Genomic DNA, 27608 nt, shown 5'->3' on the forward strand with positions numbered 1-27608 from the left:
ATTCGAAAGAAACGACTCGTATGTGTTAAACCAGACTTTTTCAGTTTTAAAAAGAAACATTTTTTTTTATGTTTAAAAAATATAGAATTATGTAAAATAATTTCAAAACAGACAATCTAAGCAGATACTTGGGGCACCCTTAGCTTTCAAATGGCTCCATTCATATCGCCTCAATCATTTAGAGGGGCCCGAACACCATAAGAGCCCAACTGCATGATGTCTCTGCTTGGCCTCTGATTCCGGTCTAATGCTGAATGCTGATTCGGTGTGTTAGGGACCTCTATCGAGCTTAATGCGCCACTGCTCAAAGGGATTAATAAATCATCCATTGCTGAACAGCTGGAATGGTCGTATACACGTATTCGTTCTGAGAATTTCTGCAACTAGCTGCTCAAGTAGCAGATGTATGAAGCTTAACTGTACGAGCTAAAATCCATCAAAAAACATTTTCTGAAACTTTCTTCTAGTAAACGTTTGGAGTGCTACGGTACATCACCAACCGGCTGTCATAAATCGACCAACGTCGAGGGGTGGTTGATGATACCGCCGAATAAAATATTCACCATGCAATTGTGTGACCCTATGTGTCTCGGTTGTTGGAAGGGTACTAAACCACCTGCAGTTGGAATTGCATGCCCTAGTGTCAATGACCTCGAGTAACATTCATACCGCAAATTTCCGATTTTTGTACTTGTGTTTGTAGCCATTCCCAATAGTTATTTCAATTGATATACTTTATATTTATTTGAGATCGCAATATACATCGGTGCTAATTGTGACGAAATGTATGCAAAACTCTGGGTAGAGTAGTTTACCCTCATCTGTGGTGGCTCGTTTTGCATTCGTCCCACGTTTGCTCGACGCTAAACACGCCAACACAGCCATACCACACCGGATGCAAATCCGATGCAACAAAAGCGCTGAAGGGTACTGTTGCATCTGCTATGCACCCATTCAATGTTGCAACGCGTTTTAGCACCGCACCACAATCAATCACTCAACGGGGTAAAGTATGGTAATCTTTGAAGTCATATATGGTACCCGCAAGGGCCACCACGGGCGTGTAATAGCCGAATACTCCCCCCCGTTGCGTTTCGAAACCCCGCGTTGGGTGCGTCCAGAGTGCAAATGATGCATTTAAATCGACGAATTATCACATCATCACGGTGACGCAGCGCCATAGAACGTCACTTGCTTTGGGTAGACAGATTGTGCATTCGGAACAGGGACCTGCAAAATTGTAATCGATCGTGAAAGGTGCTACGATTTACTCACCTCAAGATCTCTTTCGTTTATTCTCATTAACGCTATTAACGATGTCTTATCTATTGCCAGCCAAATTCCTACGACGAGCATGATCTTTCCTAGGAGCTAGAAGAGTAATGCACAAATGCGAATATGCGATCGTTGATTAGAGATTTTCCAAGCGCGTTTTTTGTACAATCGAGGTGTGTGCGTAACTTACATTTAACACAAAATTGAAGACGGTTAGCAGCGTTCTCGCTATGCATGATTCACATTCGCACCCCATGGTGAAAGAGATCGTCTGTTAGCGGAATGTTGATGATTGCCGGTCAAAGATCACGTTTTATGTGGATTGCAATGTGGTGCGGTGCTTAGTCGCTGCAGAGATGGCCGATACAGTCCCGATCGTCGGCGGCACTATCTCGACACCAGCAGATGACCTGGAATGAAGATGAAACGCAGAGGATCGATTAGAGCATAGCAGTCGTTGTACGCTTGCAGGAAACTAACTAATCGGGCAGACTTTTTTAACCTATTCCATGAATCAATTTCAACCCATGAAGCAAAACTCTTTTACGACATGCGAGCAAGATCGTATCTCAGTTGACAAGACACACACACACACCATTCAGTCCGAATTAGAATAGGTTACAGGTTAACTGAGAAACACAATTAACCCTCACTCCGTATATCTGGAGCTTAGATAGCTTCACGTTGGGGTTGTTTATTGATCCTCGATTCTCGAAGAGCGATGCTGTTACGCATGTGCGAGAGAGCTCACAGTCATATTAGCAGCGGATAACTTTTAAGCAAAACCACATCCATTCCCAGGGTTGGGTTGTGTTTCATCAAGCGGACAGCGGAATTGTCTGGCCGAGCGCGCTGGTACAAATCGCCACAATTTCGACCACGTTTGCTCGTTTGTTTAAGAATTTAATCAAATCAAGCGAAAGACCCGATTTGGCAGGTCAAAGTATGAGCGCGCAGAGAGCCATGCCATGTCGTCCGCACGTGAAGTGGGAAAAGGTTGGAAACGTTTGGAAGCAATTACTCCAAACCTAATTGGTTTAATTCTTCACAGAATCGCTGGCGGTGGTAATCTTTCTCCCGGGAGCGTTTGTTTTGCTTGGATGATGTTGGTCATGAATATTTGGGTTGAGATAGATGTCAGATATAAATAAGCAAATCTAAACATATGTAGAGTGGAAAGCGATGTGCACCGAAATCTTGCAGTAAAAAGTCTCTTGTAATAGTGAAAGCCGACATGCATTGAGTGCGGAATTCATTCGATGTATTTGTCAGATGGAACGTGTTGCCCGTGGATCCATATCTAGCTTAGTAAAATAATGTCCAGCTTAGTTGGTTACAGCTACAGCTTAGCTGGATCTTTGATCGGCTTAGCCGGTACTGCGACAACCATTCGACCGTACGCGCGCCGCTGTCGCTCGACGCTTTGGTCGATTTAAGTGGAAAAGTGGAATTGCTTAAACCATTACCATCTTTCAGCGGGTCACCACAGCCATCGGTGTTTTGCGTAATCATCACGAGTTATGCTTTTTTCTTTCAATGTGTGTTTTTGTTCCTTCACTCTTTCCCTCAGCCGATCATTGACACTTTATGCAGAAATAACGCCACACAAAGTATGAATCACTTGAGCCCAGGAAATAATATTTTAAACTAAAATATTCCTATATTATACTTTACGACGACAACTGAAATGGGATGAACAACACGAGCAGGAAAATGATTCTTTGCATCAAGTGTGACAATTTTGATCGCCACGTGCTTTGTTCGTCAGCGTAATTTTCTCATTAGCTTACGGTCTGACTTCCGACACATCGGTTTATCTGCTTCCGGGGGCACGCCGGTTTTAGCGGATGCAAAGTGCGGCGGCGTTTACCCCGTGGGCCGATCGATCATCCACTGATTAACCACACGTACACCCGTGACTGCGGTACGATCCGCAAACAGCCAATGTCAATGGAGCGGCTAGGCTGGTACTGGAAACGTGAACGGCCACTCTCCGAAGTAAGGCGGAGAAAGTTGCCTCATAGCGAAAGAAATGATGTAACAATGTTTAGCCTTTATACTAAAGGCAAAACCTACCGTTGGCAAATATAATGGGGAAGTTTAATTTTGTAATTTACATCGGTTAATACCGTCGAGTGAGAGATTTCCGATTCCCGGGTGAATACTTGTTTTGCTTTTAATGATTTTATCGAGCAATTTGTAAGTAGTGCAGGTTTTTTTTCCATTAACGATGATATAAATACCTGCGTGTTCGATCCATGTAATGGAGGGTTTGAATCATTTGGGGAAATGCTAGTGAAAATCAATTGTGGATTATTTCAAGTCCGCTGTGGATCTTTGCAAGCATATAATGGAATAATGCGACCAGTTAAGAAACATTTGCAGTACGGCAGTGGAATTTTGTAATTAGATATACATTAAGAAATCGGTGATTTAAACAACATTTCCAACTAGCATTCGCATTAAACACATCCAAAAGTGACTGATAGGGCGTGATCATGTAAACAAACGATCCAATGATAGGTATGCAATTTTTCGCTTTAATAGGGTTGGACCAAACAATCACCAGAAAATCCACAGTTCATTACAAAAGTTTCATAGCCGCGTTGAAGATCTCCCCTCACTGTATGAAATATTCCATTATATCATTGCAATGCTCCACAATAGACTTGTAATAATCATTCATTCAGTCATGTGAATGATCATGTATTTATATGAACATTTCCCTGGTTGATTAAAAAAGTTCTATTACATTGTTTTACTATGTAATTAAAGAAAATCACAACCTTCTTCTTCTTTTTTCTTGGCCAAACGAACTCTTAGGTCATGCCTGCCATTTCTGGTTTACTAGACTTATTGATATCGCGTATTTGGGGCGGCCCGATGGTAGCAGCGACAACGGCACCGGGCTTCACATGGCAGGACCGGGGTCCAAATCCCATCGAGGCCGTTACCCTGTAGTGTGAGAACTGATCCAGAGTGCGCTTGATCGTTAGCAAAGATGTGTTGCAGCGGTTAACTAATGCAACGTAGAGTGAATGGAATAACACTGGCTGTCTCGTCGTAACCCATGAAAGAACTCCAGAAGAACACGCTTCTACTCATACTACAGACTACAGACCCTCCCAAACAACAAGACTTCAAATTTAAATGACGGAATGAAAATCAACGACTCGTCCGAGCTAATCCTGGATGCAGTGCCATTTCACAGTTTGGAAAAAGAAATGGCTCCAAACTGATGTGTGAGTTGTGTGTCCTACCGAAAAAGAATAATTGAAAAATATCGACATTCAAATGTGAATAATAGATACAGTTTCACTTTCCCAGACAATGACCCAATTGGCGGGTGTGTAAAGTTCATCCTTTCGCTCAGCAACAGCAGCTGTAAACTGGGACAGCAGCAATAGGGGCAGCCCACTGTTCTGAGTGCAAGAGCTGCAGTGTGATCCGCGCGTCCGTTCTGGGTCGTAATAAAAGATTAACTCCACAGTGTATAGTACCGCCGCTTGTGCATGTTTTGTGTCTAAACCGGGCATGGTGTGACATAGTTTTAATTTCTCTACCGCTCAAACACTGCAGGGCATCCGGGAATGATGGTGCACATGCGAGACCCGACACTTCCCGGTTGACCCGGTGTAGTAATGAAATCGACAGTTTTCCAGCGGAGTGATGATACCATCGCATTGCAAGCCGTGACACAATATGCGAGCGTGGGCGCACAGGATTTCTCGATGACCCGATGCATTTGCGTGTTGAGCCGTATGATGATGATTGGCTAGTGTGTAATGTACTATTATGGCTGCATGAGTCGAGGAGTACGGTTGTCTGGACTGACTTCGACCAATGAGTTGAATCATACCCGGTTACATTCCGGCGCCATCGATTTCAGTGCGCGACACCACCTGTGTGTGTGTACTGAAGTGACCTAAATATCGGCCACTTCAATCAGGTCGTAACGCAATGTTTGATGCTTTAGTTAATTTGTGAAAATTGTTTCGAAATATCTTGCTGGTTGAGATAAAATTGTGTATTCAATTGAAGAGTGGAAACAGAATAATTAATAACATTCACCAGAGCCAGGACTGCGTGAGGCTTTGACTGGTATTGAGGTAATTTTATCGAAAAGAGAAAGATTGTTTGGATAAACAATAATCAGCAACATTAGTAGCCGATAGAAAACGACTTAAGGCGATAGGCGATCCCTTCACTGCGCTTTCTTCTTCTTTGATACTCCCAAACACTCGATCGTCATAAATTGATCCCCCGAGAGATTGATCACCTATCCAAAAGGCTTCCTCAGCCAATGCGATCTTCCTCGTTTGGTCCATTCATCCATCGGGTGAACCCTCTAGCTGTCGATGATGCTGGGGCTGGAGGGCCATTTTCTCGGTACCCTGATAAGCTCACTTAGCCGCCGATGGGGTACCAGGCATCGGCTTCCAAGCAGGAAATTCGAGCGACAAGTGAGCAAATGCATTATACCGGCCGGCCCACATGCAGGGCTGACGGGCGGGTGGCCGGGTGTTATAGGCTATCGAGAGTTTTGCACATTTTTAGAAAGTGTGCTGGACATAACAAAAGGAGACCGACAATGGTAACGTGAACCGTAATTTAAGACCTTTAAGCGATTCCATGTACAGGCGGCGCAGTGGGTGCGCATGTGGAGCCATCTTCAAAATGTGCTGCAATTGGGTGTTGCAGTACAGGATCTCTCCATTGTAGGCTGGCGCTGCTGGTGGACACTTGCCTGGCGGCGGTGGTGAAGTGATCTTTTTTTCCACACTTCTCGGGGTGAAATGTGAAAGTTGCGAGCGTTGAAGGGTACAAGCGTACGGCGGTACGCAGTGCAGTTGGTGGTATGCTAATTGTTTAAATCAATACCTTCGTACGCGCTGAAACTTGGAAAACGGAAAATGAATGGGTCTATGTTAAGGCCAGGAGGAAATCAAAGCGAGTGAGAGCTTTCCATACTGTCGCCAATGGACTGCAAATCCATGGAGGGCGTCTAGCCGGGTGGCGGGGTGGAAGAAAGTTGAACCCTAGATTTAATGCTCAAAGTTTAAGTTTCCAAATTCCTGGCTGTAATCACGTGCAGGCAGGCATACACGTTGACGCATTCCAACATAGCGCGATGAGTTGTGTGTAGCATACGGGGGGATCGAACTAAGGATTGTTACATAGGTTTGACTACCGGGAAAAGCAAAAACTCGCTTAATCATGCCAGACATTGATGAAATATCGTTGATCAACATCCCTGGGATCCGTTGAGCGTCGGTAGGCCATTTAATTGACAAACCGTAATAAATATGCATGAAGGCGTTACGAATGATCCTTTGGGGCAACTGATACGGGCTGATACATTACTATTCCGTGAGCATTGCCAGCCAGGAATGATGGGCAAGTTAAATTGTTACTTTCTACGATGAACCTATGCATCCTTCATTCTGGGCGAGAAGGAACACACACATTGAACAGCACATTGTTTTCGAACACTGGAAGGAGAGGAAAGGAAATGGCCAAACTCCGTTATTGTGTCAGTTAGCGTTACAAACATTGGCTTAGTTACCGGACCAAAAGGGAGGTTTATATGGAATTAGGTAGGTACAAGAACATTTCCCTGCTAGGGCCGGATTTTACAACTATCCAGTAACATTGTCGAAAATCTTCAAACAGAGTTAACTGTTTTCATCCAGCGTCAACGGGACTGCCAGCACGAAACAAGTCAATGAATGGGCATTCCGGAACGTCACAGTCGATGAGCGAAACGGTGGCGGCGGCGTCAAGTTGGGATCGATTGTTGTCGATACACTCCACTTGCCAGCCAACTCCATAATAATACGGTCAGCGTAGTGGACATAAAAAAATAACACAGGGCGACGAAACAACATCCCGTCAAAATCGGACTTGGGCGCGATCACGATATTCAGCGCTCTAACCCTGAACACGATCACGAACGCGCACCGCGTAAGGTGTGCCACGATTGAGCGTTTTGCTGCTACTACTACTACGCGTGACCACGTACCCGCTACAGATCATACGTCAGCGTGGTTTGGACAGTTACTCCATTGCAGAATCTACCCGCGGTGTGCGTCCAGTCGTGAGACATGAACTTGAACTAACGCCGTAACACTGGAGTTTGTAGGTCCGCGATCTTCACGCACAACTAATCTGATACTGTTGTTGCTTTGTTCGGTTGATGAGAAATTCACACAGTCACATAGACAAAACTGTCCCCAACATTGTAACGCAATTTTCATTTTGCGTGCTTATCGCTCTGGATGGATCAGAATTTCTCCGATAGCAAATGATCGAACGGCAAGAAGCAGGGCAACACCATTGTGGAAGTACCCGATGGACTGATAGACGAGCCTCAAAGCTGTAAATTTTAAATAATTTTCTAATTGCGCGTGTAATTTCCACCTTCCTTCAGGGCAAAGACATTTTGGGTTTTTGTTTGCCCTCTGGGGCATCCCCGAGTGAATGGAGTAATCTTCGCAGAAAAAAAAGATCGTTTTCCCTTCCTTTTATTGCCAAACCATAATGAGCGAACGATTCAGGTTGTGAGATTACTTTTACCACCCCTAACACCAGCTGGCAGCTCCGGTGGTAAAGGAAAGTGAGTAAACTTTTCATAAAAGCAATTTATTTACATTCAACCTTTTGACCGGCCGGGAGTCATTTCATGCCTTTGCCAGGCCGGTTCGCGGGTTTTTATGATCTGCAGCGGTGATTTCGGCTGTATGTATGCAATGAATCTTTTGTCAACATTACGCAAAAAACGGGGAAAATTTTGGAGAGTTGTTAAACAATTTGCTTACTACGGCATATCATCGTTTATTGCAGTAACAGTTAATGGAATATGCGAGGCAAATAGCTCGTGGAATCTTTGTTTTGTACAAACCAGCTAATGAAAGCACAATCTTTACTGCTAGCCTTGAATATGTTTATGAACTACGCATTGACCGAATCGGCCGATCGGGGAACGGAAAGAGCTCACCAATTGTGCGACCACACGAACAACACACGTCGGCGTTCTTTCTTCATATAAAGTTTTCCCTTTCTACGGCGGTTCGAGCAGCTAACGAAATTTACAAACAAACGCGAGCAACATTCTCTCATGCGTGAAGGATAGGTCACCACTCTACGGTTGGCGTCCCTGGGCTGCTGGCAAACACAACACACAACCCTCACACACGGGCCCAACACCCAGGTGAGAAGCAACTTGGGCGCTGCGATAGGCGCGAAAACTTCAGGCCAAGAAACAATAGCATCTTAATTGCACATCCACTTCCACATCCCACCCACATTGCATCTGGGAGGCCCCCTGTGACCTGGGTAGAATGGAAATATTAACCAATCTGCATGCATTATTGCATGCGCGTTCTTGAAACTATCCCATTCGATACAATGTGAAAGGGGTGTGTTGTCTGTCGAATTGCCGACCGTCAAAGTTGTGCAAATGATCGCACCACCGTTGGGAAATGCATTCAGCAGCGAGCTTAGTGGAAAGAACGTTTGTTTAGCTTGTGCATGTGCACAAGGTGGTAGAATAAGATGGTGTTGCACAACAGGATTTTTAAAGAAACCTTTACGAGTGTCGGGTGTCGAGATGCACTTAAGAATATCTATAAAATTGAGCTGTTTATTCTAATTTTTATTTTGATTTTACACCCATGAAAGGTTAAAGGCATTCCTTAACTAGACATACCAATAGCTGGCTATTTGACCAGCTATGTATGGGTATCTCAAGTAAAAAATTTAGGTATTAAGGGTATTTTTAAGGAAAAAATTAAGGTCCACAGATCTAATGATATGGACTCTTATGATGCTGAGGGTGCTTTAGCCAAATTTTGATTTGATTATACCTAGTAGAGGTGTTTCGAATATTTGATATCGGATCTGGTCTGACTGCTATTGTCCGTCACTGTATCTCCAAATATGGTGCGTCTGATATTGAAGTATGTTATAATTGCTAGCTGTTTAACCTTGAACATTTATTATTAACGTGTCGACCGAGCTCACCCGGGATAAGGTGCCTTTTCACGGTTTGGAGAAGGAAATGTCTCCAAACCATCGAGGCTACCTTTAGCTAGCTTACCTAAAGCAGAAAAGTGAGTTCTACGAGATCCGAAGATCCGGAAAGGATTCGAAACTCTGTTCTGTCATGTGAAAACAGGCCCCACACTATCACCTCGACCGCCGGACGAAATACTTATGCGCAATATTCTTCCTTGGCACTGCAACCTCTAAAGCTCTCCGCCTGCCATTTCTGATACGCCACCACAATTCATGAGACATACCAAATTCATACAGAAAACCACAGAGTATTAGAAGCAGCAAGATACAATTTAAAATTAATACTAATGCTGATGGTTTGGGTATTAAGTTTAAGCAAGTTTACAGGTAGGAACTGAATATGAAATTGAGTGTTGAGAGCTAAAATAATGTGGAAATTTAGCATTAATCACATATACTCCAAATTCTAAACATTATACATTAAGACCGGAAATGAAGAATATCTGCGCATTTAAATTTAACAACTAACAAAGCGGAATAACTCCTCCTTGTGGTGGGTTTTTTGGTTCGTGTTCCACCAAGCATGAACACGAAATTCTTCCGCCTCCGAAGCTTATAAATCACATGGAGGATGCCGTGCCGTCACGGCTACTGATGAATGGTGGCAGAATCAAAACCACCACAGCTCAGTGTTTGTGTCTCCAATAGCCAGCTTTTCTCAGTCTTCCTAGATAAGTAGTTCGATAAAAACAGGAAACGTTCCGTGTGACAGGCATGGGACCACGGCTGCGTCAATGTTGCCTTTCCTGCCTGGTACGAAAGTGCACTACACTCTCCAGGGTTTTACTTTCTCTTTTATGTTTCGCTAGACTTGCAGTTCCCGTGGCCCACCAAGCTCAAGGTGTTAGATGAAAGCAAAACGCAACGGCTGGTGGCACCGAAGCGAGTGCCACCGAATGGAAAGGGAACCTAAACCTGCTACGTAGTACGCAGGTCGCCAACGAACGCCTCGACCAACGGCGGAACACACTTCGAATATGTTCCCAGCCGTAAGCCCCCGATTGCATTGCTGGTGAACGTTAGGGCCCGGGATTTGCTAAGCAGTGCGCATTCATCGGCTTCCGTCAATCCATCTTTGTCGGGCAATAATATCTAAACAGCATCCTGTTGCGCATTTGAATAACAGAAATGAAAGTGTAAGCGAATAGCACACAAACAAAAGGTGGTATCGTTTTTTGAATGTTTTGCGGTGATAACAATGAATGAAGGAAAAGAAAAACGGTCCGAATCTTGCTTTCCCATTGCCTTTCCTTGGCGCGCAATTGAAACAAACATTGCCCACCGCTGGCCGCTAATAATGTTACGGTCTTTAAAAGCGAATTATTAGCAGTGTGTACACACTGCTTTTGCCAGTGCACAATGTCAACGTATGGTAATGAAGTCTCCCGGTTGGATGGACATTAATAGACCCCGGGGTACGGTGGGTACCCGTGGGACCTCGTCCGACCGTCAATCAAGGACAGCAAGACAGGCCACATAAACGAAAGTTCGACCAGCTCGTCGCTGGATGGAGGAACCTGGAACCTAATACGAAATGCCCTTTAGCAATGAAACGACCAGCCTGCGATGACTGCAAACACCCATAACGGCCGCGCGTTTGCACGGTGAAAGTGGTCGGAATTCGACTTGGATGGAGTTGGTGGCGTCCTCCATTGCAGTGGCGGCAAGACGCTGCACAATGCGCCCATCTAACATGCGGCATATCGTCAAGGGTTGCGGCTGTCTGTGCGTTATCTTATTTGAATAAGCAACCACATTTTATCGATGCAATCGCCGATCGTTCGGTATTGATCTTTGTTGATTGCTGTCAGCGTTGCATTCTCGAGTTGATCGGTGGTTTTAAAGGATTGATTGAGAGAAGACGATACTATCTTGGCTGAGTTTCGAAGAGCTTCGGAGTAAGAGTGATCGATCGTTAATTTGCAAGCATACAATCATGAACTACACAAGCATGGTTTAATTCTTTCTCTAAGAATAACGGCAACTACACCCTCGATTGAAACGTTTATGAATCAAAAGAATAGCCAGTTCTACACCAACAAAGCTACTTCGCTCGAGACCTCTATGCGTCGTCTAGCATGTATGGCACCGTAACGGTGCCAAGCCTAAAACATAAATTGTCCGCCAAGGTCGATCGAAATGTCACTTCACTCCGGCACTTCATTGGAAACTCTACCGGCAAGCTATCCGAACGGTCGAACGGCGTTTGGAGACCTGTTCTCTGTCGTATTGATGCTTTTTGTGGACCTGTGGCAAACAAAACCGGACCACCGAAAACCGTCGCTCTCCGCCAACAGGTCCGCGGTGAGTCTACCACCTGTAAGATTCTCTTCCCTTCACTGTTAATGTGCGATCCCATGTGTGAAATGTGCGAGGCACAAAATGGCGCTGGCTGGTGCTGGGGATTGTCCAGACGATTTCCCACAACTGTGCACGCATCCAGCACGCGCGTATGCATCATAATGCGTTGCGATTCTTATCACCAGCTAACCGAGAAGTATGTGAGGCGGAATAGCGAAGCGCGTCAAGGTTGGCCAGCTTCTGCATGCGTTACGCAACACGAGACAATCGCCCATCCCCCCCCACCTACAGCGTACCTCAAACTATTGTGCGTAACTACTAACCTCATCACAATTCTGCAGCGATTTGGCAAAGTACCGAACCGGGCGGCGGCGGCGGCGGCGGGTGGGTCCAAACGGTGCGCGACTTGTTTGTCGATGCACCAGCCACATTCCAACGCCCCAAAATTGTTTGGCTTATGTAACGGTGGCGTGTGTAAAGGTTAACGCCACAGGGGCCACGAGCGTATGGCCATCCTAACTAAACCAATGGATCGACGACATCGGTTGACACCGTAACGTTCCGTCCCGAGAAGACAGATCAAAATGGAAGCATTATGGAACGTGCTTCTAATACGGCCGGAAAGTTGACCTGTCACTTGTCTAATAGCGAACGGGGCAGGAAATCTGTGTCATGAGATCGTAAACCCGACCACCCGATGACATTGAGCGATCGTACCACCGAGCTGCCCAAAAAAGGTTCTCATCCACAAATGGATACTGGTGTTTGGAACACACGATTCTTGCCATAATTGAAGGGAACATTTAATTTCTACAAAAACTCACAAAAACAGATATTCTTCAACAACAAAGTCAAGCGAAAATTGATTACAAATAGCAGCATATTACCAAAATGCAACACAAATTTGTGTCGAAGTTATAATTATAGCTTCGAACAACAATAGAAAAGCGACAACATCAATATACAGCCGGACAGCGCCACGTGTGTACGGTTGCAGGATGGATTACTTAGCAAGATAAATAGCAGGAAGTTGCTATCACCGAAAGGATGCTCAACACCGGAAGCATAGCTTCCGCTGAGCGGATAAGAGGTGAGCTGAGGCAAGCGCTCACCGTCAAACGTAGGCCGGCCGCCTTCACAGCCACCTTTCTTTTCGCACTACGACCTTGTGCTTTGTTTTTGCAACTCCTTTCTATTCTTTCCATTTCAGTGTTTGGATAACTTTAAACGGCGTATAACGTTTAACTAAAGCAATACTCTTGGCAGCAATCGATTGGCGGGAAAAAAAAACCACGGGACCACAGAATTTCGGACGTTGAAATCTTTTGTTGATGTGTGCCTGTTGGGTTTCTAGGGGAGGATTGAAGGGTCGTTCTATCTGGCTGCTTAGGGTGACTCAACCGCAACGCCTTTTTACCTCCGGATATGACGACGACGACGAGGTCTAAAACGTAGGCAAAGGCTGACAGGGCGAGAAGTGTGACGAGCGTTTCCATTTTCTTTTGATACCGCTGCTTTTCACCCTATGCCTGTGTCGTCTGAGTGCAAGCCGGATTGCGTGCTATTTTTAGTGCTCATGTTACTCGCCTGCGCTCGCTTCCCGCAAGCAGATCAGTCGGTCAGGGAAATTGCTTCCAAGAAAAAATCGTATAAGATGAAAATATGGAAGAGAAAAGCAAAAACCACCCCGTCGATTCTTACGACGATGATCGGGCGGGCAGTGAGCCAGAGTGTGATCCGTTTGAATGCCAACATCGCAAGGGTTAGCTGCTTTCTTTCGATTGCAGAGCAAAAACAACATCAATTAGTCTTAGAAAAACATAACAAATATGTGAAGAAAAACGCAGAACGAAAAATGTAACGATCTGCCATATCGGCCCGCCGTACCATGATGAATATTCATCGACAGAATCATCAATGAGCACAGAAAGAGCCGAAGTTTGCGTTACGAAATGTCCAGAAAATTATTCCAGCTAATCAAGATAGAAGCAAATGCTACCAACATCAAAAAACGACAGTAGTGCAGCACATTATTCCGGCCAGGCACAACATTTAGTAATGATCCGTACGTTATATTTTCCACACATTATGCAAATGCATTTACCCTCGGTGCTTTCGTCTCGGAGCCACATGGGTATGTGAGTGCCGCCTGATGAACTGATTTCCGCACCCTAGCACTGGAAGGGACACCAGCAAGGGTAGAGTGTGAGGTTCTGCCGAATCATAAGCGAGCAACCAGGCTTTTTTTTCCCTTTGACCAAGCATGCACGTCTCTGTGTGTCTTAATTCGTATTCGTTCCACCAACTACTACCACGATGGCCGTAGTCACAGGCCTCACTTCCTGCCCATGATCCAACTCCGACACACTTGATCCTCTGTATCAAGCTCATCTTGGTTGTCAGCGAAGCAGAAAATGCTATAAATTCGCTGGCCAGCTTTGCTATTCGATCCGCGTTGTCGTTGGCCATTGTTGTTGTCGCTGTTCGGTCCGAGCTCCGAGATCGATTGTGAAGAAGCGATGAGAAACCGACACGGGCGTAGGGTGTTTGATGAGGGGGACTCCTCATCTTGGCTCCGATTTTGTATTTTGTAAAAATAGGACCGACCGAGTCCCACAGACATGGGGAGTTTGGTGCGTACTCACTTACGGTGCTCACTCACTTGCGCCTGAGAATTACCTAAATCCTAGGGTCATCCGTGGTCTGGCGCAAGGGCCCAAGTTGTTTCTCATTGTGTGTGTGTGTGTTTGATTTGTATGTGCGTCAGGGGTTGATTGTCTTTGACGAGGGAAAAACACTCAAATCTTCACACAAACAATGCCACACATATGTGTTGTTTTGTTCCCTATCTTCTTGAGATACACCAACAAGCTTTCATTCCTTTCACTCGCGACCGCTCGCTGCACGCATACGAACGACCGTATTTTGGGTGCCCTCCAATGCTTTTGTTGCCCACTCTTCCAACCAAGCACGCGGTCGCAGCGCTTCGTCAAGCAAACTTCTTCCTCTATAGTTTCCTTCCTCCGGCGTCGCCCGTGGATGCGGTCAGCATAATTATGCTCCCCACGGGGGTAGAGCAACCAAACCAAACTCCACGCGGACAGCGCAGCCGGTTGCATTTAATTTTTTGTTTTTCTTTGCTTCCCTCTCTTTCGCTCTCCCTCTCTACTACATTCTACGCAGAGTAATAGTGATGGTGACGGCGGTCGGTTTTCTTACCAAGCCTCTCTTACCTTGGTGGCGTTCGCTGGGAAGCATGCATTACATGTCGGCTTCAAATCGCCCAAGTCACACATACGTTGTGCCGCTCTGTCTTCGGCAATCTTCGGAACAAGGTTCCACCGTGCGCCATGGTGTGGGGCAAAATAAACACTCTCGACGGAAAAGGGAGAACCACCAACTGGCACCGGACAGGAAACGTTTATAGCGTAAGGTCAAGCGAGAAAACTCAAGAATGGTCATACTGCGGCGACCGACGGAGGTAATGGAAAATTGAGGAAATCATTCATTGTTCCAGGGGGGGGGGGGGGGGGGGGGCCCCCAAGCAGAGTTGGAAACATCTTTCCCCTTCTAACACTTCGGAAGACACCCATCAAGAACTGATCGTGATCTTACCCCAACCTGTTTCTCGCTTAAGTGTTACAATAGTTAGCTCCTTTCTTTCTGAAGACGCATATCAACCTAAGATTTCATTTACAGAACATTATAGAGTGCCAAGAAAATTCTTACAAGCGGACATGCTTCATATTCACTCGTGTTCAAGGTTTTTGTACAAAGTGCTATCACATTTTCACGGCTTTCCAGCTCGTTCTCGTATGATAATTTGCTCTGTTGATCATAAACGCACTCGTACCTCGCTTAGTCATTTTTCTATTGATTTACAGAGAAAATGGTGTAATCAACGCAGCATCATTAAACACGTGGCGTTAATCATCACCAACGGAGGGAGCGTCATTTCCCACTGACTGTAGTAGAGGAAAGAACTTCTCCCCCTATTTCCCAGAAAAGGCTTCAATTCCACCACAGTCAGGGAAATTCGAAATATTGATTGAAAGATTTCTTTAAGTGTTCTTAAGTAACGTTATCGTCAGCTACACATTTGAACTCTGCCTTGTGATGCATTTACACATGTTTTCTGTTGCGATACAGTTTCCAACATGATTGGGCTGGAAAAGCAAAACAACCGATCATTGCGCCGAACCCATTCCGAACGATCGGGTTAGTGTGTCTGGTGTACAACGTGACAACACTGTGCACTTTGGCCGGTATTTGCTTCGGTTTAAGTCTACTGTTAGTTTGGGCTAATGTTTCGAAGTCGCTGCCGTTCAAAACGTTTGTAATGACCGTACGGCTAAGGATTGGGCAAGGGCTGTGCTCTCACGGCTTGCTTGCAAGCCCAAAGGCTAAATGGGGGAAAAATCGTAATAAGTGTCGTAGCCGGAACCCGGAGGCTTTAGGACAACCGTTTCAAATTACGCCATTGTTATTGGGGACTTTCTTAGGACACACGAAGTACACATATTGTGCTTTTAAAATTAGCAAACAACAGTGCAACTAAGACTTGCTTTCAAGACATGGCAGAAAACAAAAAGGGAGCATAGAAAAAATGTGCCTCCTACTTAAGATCCAAGGTTCTTTGACTATAAGGCTCAAGAGAAATTCAGGTTAAAGTATCAACAGCACGATGAACGAACATTAGAATCATTGTAAGTCTTCTCCCTCGCTCTCTCGGTTTGGTGGTTGGAGCTGTATCATATTTCACCGTACGGTTAGCAAATTGACACCGTTGTGAACGGTTTACACGCCAAACACGGATCTGTTGTTGCGGGAGTACGGATAATTCAACTAGAAGAACTCGTGCAAAAACCGTAAACGAGTGCAATGGGCCACTCTAGCTGCTGCTTGTAAGCCCCATTCTGTTAGTTCACAATGTCAACTAGTGATGGGAAAAGAACCCAAAAATAAGTAACGGACCGGTACCTGGTTTGCAAGAAAAAGTACGCGTAACGAAAACCTGGTTACTTTGGTCCAGTATGTTGAATAAGATGATATGCATTTTAGCAGGATTTTTGTGCAATTTTAAAAGGTGAATGCGAAAAATCCGCAAGGTTTTTACACTCAGGAACGAAAACCAATTCATTTTTTTTACTTTTTTTTACTTTTTTTATCATTTGGTCAAGAAATATCATTGAAGTTTATTATTACCAAGGATTGATTATGGCAAAAGATGAATAAGTAAGAGGGAAAGGGAAATTATTGTCCTTGGCTGGGGCTTATGAGGGTACGGTGGGGCGCGCAGAAATGTTTGACACAAAAGACAACATTTAATTACACCTCTTCTCCGCTCGCCATATCACTTCGAATAAAAGGTTCATTACTCTTTCTGCATGTTGCTCGTTTTAAGACCTGATCAATGAAGTGATTGTTTAGTTGTTGTTAAATCATTGAAATATCCTGCCAAAAATTTCCCTGGTACAAGTAGTGTACTTTACAAGCACACCTCTACCACCATCGTATCAACAGACAGCAATAGACACGTACCAAAACATCGAACATCCTCCAATAGTACATCAATAGAGCTACCGCAATGGACCTGGACAACCACACCGCAATCATCCACAGCCGAGTATGCCCGGGATAAGACAAAAAACAGGGAGGAAATGCCTTGTTAATTGTTTTTTTTTTGTCATTTTCATTGTGAATATGTAATTTTTGAACACTTGCGGGGTTGATAATACAGTGCAAGTCCGTCATACTTAAATTGTAAATAAGTAAATAAAAAAAAAAAGTAATTTACTTCTTTGTTGCATGCATTTTGCCAGGAACAAGTAATGATCCACGTTTCGTTACCGGAACATGTATTCGTTGCTCTCTCTGTTACTCGTGTGCGAGCCATATGTGTGTAATATGACTTCTCTGTTGCTCTCACGCGTTTTGCCAGGTAACAAGTAACGATCCACGTTTTCGTTACCGGGACAAGTAACTGGTCGTCGCCAGTGAAATTTTGTTTTCAAAACATCAAGTTGATTTTATTAAAAGTAAAAAATAAAATGTAAAAACAATAAGATTTGTCTAAAAATTCTAACAAATTTTCAAACTCTTTCCAGGAATAGGGATAAATTTGTGTATCCAGGTATTTTTCATTTTTGGACCGGGTCAGGTGCGTTACATTATTGCATTTGTTCCGAACCACCAGGTCCAACGGTACTTTCCCTTCACTAATGTCAACCATTTGTGGTGGCAGGAACAAACACAAAAAAGCAACATACTCCGAGATCAATTGTTGATGCCATAAAGGCGTCTTTGAAGTACTGAATCACAATATTATAAACAGCTTGCTAAAGAAAGTTTTCACTTGACATTTATATTCAAGCAAATCACGAACTCCAATAAAAAGAGGAAGAATTGTGACAACTACGAAGGTCGAGTCTCGTGTTTTTATAACCGGAGAAGAAAAACCGCAGATTTTAACCATTTTTGCCTGTTATTATCATTTTATGGTCCTTCGAACCGGATCTGCGGACGAATCCATCGATCATTGACGCAAAGAACAACACGGCGATATTGCATCAACAAGAATGACGCCGAAGAAAGCCACGCCGAACCAAGTGAAGATGATGCGCGTCACCTCACAATTCCATAACCTAGAAAACTACATGAACTCGTACACCGCTGAGCAAGCGTCTCAATGCGATGTCAGATTGCAAACGTTGGAAAATTGTTGGAAGACTTATGATAAGATTCAAACAGCCCTCGAAGATTCGGAAGAAGCGGAAGAGGAACTGACACGCTTGCTCAAGGAAAGGAATGATATGTACGATCGATACTGTCTCATCAAGGGTTTTCTTACATCCAACGTTCAAGACATGAACAGCACAGTGATTGAAACTAAGCCAAATACGACCATCCCTGTCGCTGCTTCACCGCATGTACGTCTACCTAAGATAAATCTGCCCACATTTGATGGAAAGATCACGGAATGGCTCAGCTTTAAGGATCGGTTCACCGCTATGATTGCATCATCTACTGAGATTCCTGATGTTATGAAGTTAGAGTATCTTCTAGCATCGCTAAAGGGTGAAGTTGCCAAGCGCTTTGAGTATGTAAGCATTGCTGCCGAAAACTATCACACCACCTGGAAGGAGCTATTAGATAGATATGATAATGTCCGAGCCCTCAAGCGTGAGTATTTTAAAGCAATTTTTTCGGTAGCACCTATGAAGGACGATTCCATAGAAGAGTTACGTCGCGTAACTGATGAGTTCACACGTCTCACCCAAGGAGCAAGTAAATTAAATGAACCTATCGATCACTGGGATACACCCCTTGCAAATTTGCTGCTCTATAAGTTGGATCGTGACACCGTTTTGGAATGGGAAAAATTTTCAGCTAGTGATGATGCCGATAAATTTCCCAAATTGGTTGAGTTCCTGCAAACTAGAATCAAAATTCTAGCAGCACCAGCCCAAGTTTCGTTGATCACTCCCAAACCAAGTACATCGAAGGTGGCCGGCAACAAGCAAACAAGGAGCTTGGCGAATGCCAGCGTAGCTTCTACATCCAATCGCTGCCACGCTTGTGATCAATCACACCTACTCTACCAATGTGAAGTTTTTAAAGCAATGAACGTTTGTGATCGACGAAAGCTGGTTAGCTCCAATAACCTTTGTTTCAACTGCTTCAGGAATGGTCATGCTGCAAAGAGCTGTAGATCTCAATACAAGTGTTATAAATGCAAACGCAATCACCATACATTGCTGCACCTAGAAGAACCTGCAATGAATAACGAGGGACGACCCATGATTCAACAAGTCGATTCGATATCTCATATTTGCACCAACGACTTTACCGTACTTTTACAGACTGCAATTGTTCAAGTGATCGATGATGATGGAAAATCTCATCAAGCAAGAGCGTTACTCGACTCTGGTTCAATGTCGAATTTCATGTCGACCGCATTGGCCAAGCGACTATCCAACAAAATGACAGACGCAAACATATGTATCGCAGGAATCGGTCAACGGGAAAGTAATATTAACCGCTCTGTCGAAGCAATCGTATCATCCAGTGTTCAACAATTTAGTATGAAGTTGCATTTCTTAGTCATCGATTCTCCAACAGCTGAGTTACCAACAGTTAAGGTTGATACCAAGAAGTGGAATATCAACAACATTGTACTAGCGGATCCATCATTCCATACACCTGGTCCTATCGACATTTTACTTGGTTGTGAAGCATACTGGTTGGTACATTGTCCAGAAAGGCTTTCTATTGCGCCAAATCATCCATCACTGATTAACACCAAATTCGGTTGGACAATAGCTGGCGCGGTTCCTATAAAACCTGTTGACAATCGACAATCATCAAATGTGGCAACGCATCCAAACACGTTAGAAGCAAGCGTTCAACGATTTTGGGAACTGGATACGGTTCCTACCTCAAGTGTGCATCCCGAAGATCATGATCCGTGCGAGCAGTTATTTAAGACAACAACAGTTCGTAATGAACAGGGCAGATTCATCGTGAAGCTACCTAAATCGTCAGATCCTGCTGAAACTCTCGGTGAGTCTAGAAAAATAACTGAGCGCAGATTCTACAATACAGAACGACGTCTGCAACGTAACCCCGTAATATATGAGCAGTACCGTCAATTCATGAAATCGTACGAGACATTGGGACACATGGCATTGGTACCAGAACCAGTAAATGACGCGATCGCTCATTGTTATCTGCCCCATCACCCAATTTTGAAGGATTCAAGTACTACAACGAAACTTCGAGTGGTCTTCGACGCGTCATGTCTTACTGAATCGGGTTATTCTCTCAACAACATCTTAAGGGTAGGTCCTACTGTACAACCAGACCTATTTTCTATCATCCTTCGGTTTAGAAGCTATGCAGTCGCCCTATCAGCAGACATAGAAAAAATGTACCGCCAGGTGTTGATTGACTCCGAAGACCAACCGCTTCAACGGATCCTATGGCGACCAAATGCAAATCAACCATTACGTTGTTACGAGCTAAAAACAGTTACATATGGGACTGCTTCGGCACCGTTTTTAGCTACACGTGCACTAAAACAAATCGCTCTTGACTTATCATCGTCGCAACCTACCATCTCCGATGTTATTCAAAACAATTTTTATGTGGATGATTTTATGGCCGGTGCTCAAAATGAACAATCTGCTAGTACACTACAACAGACAATAACGTCAGTATTGAAAGAATACGGATTCATCTTGAGAAAATGGGCATCTAATTCGAACAACGTTCTAAACAACATAGCTGACGAAGATTTAGCCATACGAGAAAGTCATGACCTACTAGCAGAGGCCACTGTGACTACGCTAGGTGTTACATGGTATCCTCGAGAAGATGTCTTCAGCTACAAAAGTTTAAACCCACTGCCACCACCTGTTATGAACCGACGAAAGCTTCTCTCTTGTGTTGCTCAAATTTTCGATCCGTTGGGCCTGGTAGGTCCTGTGGTGTGTAAGGCGAAACTTATGATGCAACAAGCATGGTCTATTACGGATGAAAACGGGAAGCAGTACGAATGGGACAAACCATTACCATTGAAGCTACAGAACGCGTGGAAACAATTTCATCAAAACATCCATTTATTGAAAGAGCTGAAAATCCCACGTTACATCTTTGGAACGAATGTTGAGGAATATGAGCTGCATTTTTTCGGTGACGCATCGGAGAGGGCATATGGAGCGTGTTGTTATGTAAGAGTCGTAGCCAACAACATCATTCGTTCCAACTTATTGGTATCCAAGTCTAAAGTGTCTCCAATATCCACTCATCACACTATAGCCCGATTAGAACTATGTGCTGCTCTTCTATGTGTCCGACTTCTACCAAAGGTTCTAACAGCAGTAAAGGGTAATCCAACAAGAGTAATGTTCTGGACAGATTCAACAACAGTTCTTCAGTGGCTTCAAGCAACACCTTCAAGATGGAAAACGTTTGTTGCAAACAGAACATCACAGATTTTGGAAGCATCTGATGTTAGTCAGTGGCATCACGTTCCTGGGACGGACAATCCAGCTGACGAGCTGTCGAGAGGTTTGGATCCGACCGAACTCTCACACTCTTCCCGTTGGTGGTTTGGGCCATCTTGGCTGTCAGATACAAGCGACAAATGGCCTAGTACTTGTATTCCTAACACTGACATGTCTGTGGTCAATGAAGAATGTCGAAACTCAACAATTGTTGCCATGACCGCAGTTGCTAGTTCGTTTTATGAGAAGCTCTTCAACAGATATTCGAAGTTTTCGAAACTTGTTCGTGCTGTAGCCTATTATCGACGCTTCATTATCTACTTGCAACATCACCAATACAATAAGAAGACAGGTTCTCACCAGAAGCAAGTATTTTCGACATGGCTGACTACAGAGGAGCTTAAGACTGCAGAGAAATGCCTATGTTTGCTCCACCAGCAACAGATGTATCCTGAGGAACTACATGCCCTAAAGTCCAACCGGTCTTTACCTCGTTCCTCACCATTGAGATGGGTCAACCCGATACTGCAAGATGATGGGCTCATCCATGTTGGTGGACGATTGCGAAACGCCAATGTTCCTGCTGAAACGAAACATCCGATCATACTAGCGTCGAAACACCCACTTACATTGTTGTTGGTCAGAGATTGTCATGCCAAACTCCTACATGCGGGACCGCAACTTATGTTAGCTACACTACGACAAAGGTATTGGATACTCGGGGCAAGAAATCTCATCCGAAATACGTACCACCGATGCATCACGTGTTTTAAGAAGAGACCACCGTTTATCACTCAGCCAATTGCAGACCTACCATCAAGCCGTGTACAGCCAACAAGACCATTTGCAGCTTCACGTGTTGATTACTGTGGGCCGTTCTTCGTAAGGTTTAACACCAGGCGCTCAGTTCCACGCAAAGTGTACATAGCCATTTTTGTATGCTTCTCTACCCGTGCTGTACACATCGAAGTTGTTAGTGATTTATCCACAGCAGCTTTCATCGCGGCTTTGCAGAGATTTATCTCACGACGAGGGAAGGTGGATCAACTCCATTCTGACAACGGCACAGCCTTTAAAGGTGCTTCACATCAGCTACATGAGCTTTATACCATGCTCAAGGCGAATCCGAAGGCGAGAGAGAGCATCTTCAGCTGGTGTGCGGTAAATGAAATCACCTGGAAGTTTATTCCACCAAGAGCACCACATTTTGGAGGACTGTGGGAGGCTGCGGTCAAATCAGCAAAGACACACTTGTTAAAGGAACTTGGGACAACGCCTATCATCTACGAGGATTTTGTGACCTTATGTACACAAATAGAAATGTGTCTCAACTCGCGTCCTTTGACACCAATTCCAACGGATACAGAAGACATCGAGGTGTTGACGCCTGGACATTTTTTGGTTGGTTCAAACTTCCAAATGGTTCCCGAAGCTGATTTGACCAAGATTCCTGACAACCGCTTAACTCATTGGAAACACACTCAAAAGATGTTGCAGTCGATCTGGTCACGGTGGTACCCTGAGTATCTTCAGCAATTGCAAGGACGAACAATCAACAAGCGCCATCCTATCGTCAACATAGAAGTAGGAAGAGTTGTTGTCTTGAAAGAAGACAACATTCCTCCAGCCCAATGGCCACTTGGTGTCATTACAACTCTACATCCTGGCAAGGACAATGTTGTTCGTGTGGTTTCTCTACGAACACCTCGAGGAAGGATCATTACAAGGCCAGTCACTCGGATTGCCTTACTACCCATCAATGATGAGTTGAAATAAGTACCTTATTTCAAGGTGGCCGGAATGTTGATGCCATAAAGGCGTCTTTGAAGTACTGAATCACAATATTATAAACAGCTTGCTAAAGAAAGTTTTCACTTGACATTTATATTCAAGCAAATCACGAACTCCAATAAAAAGAAGAAGAATTGTGACAACTACGAAGGTCGAGTCTCGTGTTTTTATAACCGGAGAAGAAAAACCGCAGATTTTAACCATTTTTGCCTGTTATTATCATCAATCAAGCACGTGATCCAGAAATGCACGTTTCAACACACACGATAATGAGGCGGCCGATCGTATCCTCGCGTTGCATAACGTGCGTGCAAAAATTTAGTTCAGACCACCTGCATTTTAATGCAACCGGTTGTCTCCTTTGTGCAGCGGTGGGGTTGTTGCAACTCAGCATGTGGGGCTTGCGATCGAAACCGGCTCGCAATTTTCGGTACGAAGCCCATGTACTGCCCAATAAAACAGGACTGCCGACACAGGGACTGGTGGCCCAGCAGCATGTTGTTGGGCAAATGAAGTAACAAATTGTTACCTAAGTGCACTTCAGCTGGGATGAAAGTGCACCAAAAATCTGGTTAAGTTACTGTTCTCCAAAAATTAATCTCCATTCGCCACCAGCATCTTTCATCAGCCCACGTTTTCTCGGAGGGCGACCTATATCGAAGCGCCTTAAAACGTAACGCCGCCATAGTGCACTGCCGACAGGTTCCGTGCAGCAGCAGGTACGCTGACAGAAAGCTGTATCCGTGGACCTTTTGGTGTGTTGCGATCCTTAAACTGGAACGAAATTCGAGTTTCGTTTTACCTCGACACACAACAAAACAAAACCAGAATCCAGCTTATTTGCGCGACAACACCACCAGACGGGTTGCCATCGGAGACTGGGGCGGCGGCGTTGTCTCACGTTTCTTTTTGGGGTACATTTTCAACCTTTCTCTAGTGCCTGTGGATCAACAGGAACGGGGCAAAGTGGGCTCTTGTTCCACAGAGCTTCCTTACAGCTTTTCGCTGTATGTCTCATCGCTGGTTGTATTCGTAAACTTCAAGAAGTATTGGAACTGGTAGAGATCATATGTCTCGGTTCGAAGAAGTCATTGATCGATACCGGAAGTATGGCTGATTAGATCGTTTCCTCAGATCGTTATTTTCCCCCCTGTTATTTGACTTATCCCGGGCATGCTCGGTTAAATTTACTACTAGCTATTGGTGATAAAAACAGTCGTTTAGCGCTCGAGACACCGCCTGTGTTCAAACGAATGATATCGGACAAACTCAGAAGCACGTTGTCGCACGAGCCTATTGCTCATGCTATTTGATCAGTTGCTACAGCATTTGACGAGCGAATCTCAACGAACCAAAGCATCTATTCATAATAGAAAAAATTTGACGCGCGAATCGGTTCGCTCACACCCTTGATGAGCTATAGAGTTAAAGTTTAGGTTAAATCTCCAAAAAAAAGGTTTAAATTTAGAATTGAAACAAAAATCTCTCCACTTGACGGGATTGTTTTGCCGGGAATTAAAAAACATGATTGGGGGATGATTGCTTTAGAGCATAACAAATAAGAAAAGTAGAAAACATCATGATGTCATCGTCATCGTCAGCGCTGATATTCTGCTTCGAGCCGTTTGAAGATCAGAACCGCTATCGCCACGACCATGGATAGATTTGTAACGCTTAACATCTTAGCTTATTTTTATTGTTTCTAGCACTACTATGGGCAACATACCTTGTGAAGCTGGTGTCTAAACTACGACACCGATGCTTAGAGTGTCGTACACTAAGAACGATAGCTTATCTGGCGAAGCTAAGATTCCTTACAGCAGCAGTTGTTTAACTCGTTGCTTTCTCTACATTCCACGCCTGTGTATGAACGGAAACTGTGAACGACAAACACGTTAAGCAAGAAGAAGACACTCGGTCACACTCGGAACATCAACAACACATCTGTATCACTGGAGCACATTGGTGGCCGGCCAGTGCACACATTTGACCTTTTTTACGCTGGTCCCTTTTTTGCTTCCTCCAAAGAGCGGCGTTCAACGTACGTACGAAACCAAATGGATGGTTATCATTGAAATTGATGATAGTTTTGTTTTCATTACTGAAGACATCTAGGCTCAGTAGGATAGGAAAGGTCATCAGTGTTGTTTGGGGGTCCAATCGGGTCACTCGGGGATGGGAAAAGCTTTAAAATATTACGCAAAAAATGTTTTAACACGATCGTGAGTTTGAACATTGGTACGATCGCTTAATTATTTTTGTTGGCGTATTTTCTTTGAACAGGCGGATCAGCTGTTTGTTGCGCTTTCTCGATTTGTTAATCACAGGTATTGGAACGACAATTTGGTAATAATTAATTACATAAATCTTCGAAGATCACACATACACACACACCATGTACACTCACACAACGTACGTTTTCGAGGACCTGGAACTATCGCATTTTGCTTGAAAATAATACTCTAGGGCGATCAACCGTGCACCAAGCTGCAGAGGACGCGTTCTTTCTACACTGTGTCTAACCGCAGGTTCCGCAGACCCAAATCTTTTTGCTTGGCACACTCTCTGTGGTCAGATCACACAGGGAAGGGAACGATCAATTCTGAACACGTTTCACGAGCAGCACATCCGACGGATAGGTTTCGAACGGAAAACAGGTTTTTTGCAATGGTATAAACAACAACAACAAAAAAACATACGCACACAACAGCCGTTCAGACGCTTACAGAGATGCACCCAACAAAACGCATACGCTACCTTCACGACCGCGCTTCTCAAGGGCTGAGCGTAGACTTGCGGAGTTGAGTTGCCGACGCGCCAAGCAACCGCTGCAACAGCCAATGACAAGCTGAGCAGCTGACAATAATCCCTAGAGGCATGGTGGGATGGTTGATTTTCATAGAGATTTAGCTTTTAATTTTATTTTATGCGAGAAAATATGATAATTTTGATGTATATTTCATGCAGATAAGACTGTTGCATAAAAATTAATAAAAGACAACTTGGAATTCAACACTAGTAGCAAAATTGATAGATTTCGACTTAACTCACTATGACAACATCCCTCCCCTATCTAATTACTTTCCGTTTCATACGCTTCGCTCACACCACCTATTTCTGCCAAACGTTACTCTCGTCAGCTGTCTTCTTTTCTATCTTAAGGAGGCTGTTCTTTTCTTGATTTTATTCAAGGTGTATGTATTTAGAACAAGGTATATGGATGTAGGAGGTAGAGTTGGTTACGGCAAATTGACATTTCTCAACTTGACGTAACAGTTCTTTTGTCATCTTGGGGAAGGGTATTGAGAAGAGTGATGGAGACGCCGGTGGTGGTATTGCTAGCGATTTTTCGACGAAAAATGCAACCAAACATCTTCAATCCTCTGTGGGACAACATTGGTTATGCGAAAATGACCCGTTAACTAGCGAAATTGCTCAAGGGACTGAGAAACGAGACTGTTTATTCATGTTTGTAGTCCTATACCATATGTTTTTGTAAACAAACTCTGACATATCTCGACTAAAATGTCGCCCTGTCAAATCGATAAAAATCCACCTTCTTAATACATACACCTTGGATTTGAGTCGAAATTTTGACATTTCGTGTTTTTGTGCTACTGGTGGTAAATCTGTAAACAGAAGTTAGGTCCGGTTGTCGTGTAAACGCTGCTTATTATTTCTAAAGCCATAGCCATATGTCGTGAATCGCTTGAGTTCAAACCAAAAACGCTAATTTTAAAATTTTAGCATTATTTGTGCTCTTCTCATTCTCTTCTACATTTTCGTCGTTTTGTAGTGTTCTTTTTTGTCTTATTTGCATGCTCTGCCTATCGGTAATCAGTTTTTATGCTTCTTGCTTTTATCTAGCAAGGTTCACCACCATGAAGAAACGCACCACCTTTGGTGAATTTATGATACAGGTAGCTCTCATGTTGCGCGATTAATGCGTTTGGAGATTTCAAATCCTCATGCGTGCGCTTCAAAGGACAGTCTAGAAACAACATCCAAATACCAAAATATATTTGTTTAAACGGTAAAATTTGTAGTAAAATAGTAAGTAGGGCAAAATGTGTCGAGTTGCTGAACCTGGGAAGGTGCTAGCGCATATTTGAATTGCTTGTAGCAGAACACGTGCACATACTAAATTACAATAAATTG

General features: G+C 44.1%; 2 protein-coding genes across 9 annotated transcripts in view; one reads left to right on the forward strand and one right to left on the reverse strand.

Moving 5' to 3' along the window:
* LOC118512281 (tetraspanin-9) overlaps positions 1-26360 on the reverse strand; it is a 29489-nt gene extending 3129 nt beyond the window's left edge. The window contains exons 1-4 of one of the 8 annotated variants that reach the window (XM_036056494.1): positions 26208-26360; positions 25177-25327; positions 1466-1685; positions 1276-1371 (exon numbers count right to left, since the gene is read on the reverse strand). In XM_036056494.1, coding sequence (XP_035912387.1) covers positions 1276-1371; positions 1466-1531 — 162 coding nt within the window. In that variant the 5' untranslated portion in view covers positions 1532-1685; positions 25177-25327; positions 26208-26360. Of the gene's footprint in view, positions 1-1275; positions 1372-1465; positions 1686-25176; positions 25328-25441; positions 25754-25857 lie in introns of those variants that run through there. The other 7 variants (XM_036056495.1, XM_036056501.1, XM_036056493.1 and 4 more) reach the window with 7 other exon arrangements.
* LOC118509117 lies at positions 18231-20461 on the forward strand. Its single transcript, XM_036049288.1, has 2 exons — positions 18231-18939; positions 20406-20461. Exons 1-2 carry the CDS (start codon positions 18231-18233, stop codon positions 20459-20461), a joined length of 765 nt encoding a protein of 254 aa, XP_035905181.1.
* Positions 26361-27608: the final 1248 nt, after the last annotated feature.

The sequence above is a fragment of the Anopheles stephensi genome, chromosome 3 (assembly GCF_013141755.1).
Source record: "Anopheles stephensi strain Indian chromosome 3, UCI_ANSTEP_V1.0, whole genome shotgun sequence".
NCBI classification, from domain to species: domain Eukaryota; kingdom Metazoa; phylum Arthropoda; class Insecta; order Diptera; family Culicidae; genus Anopheles; species Anopheles stephensi.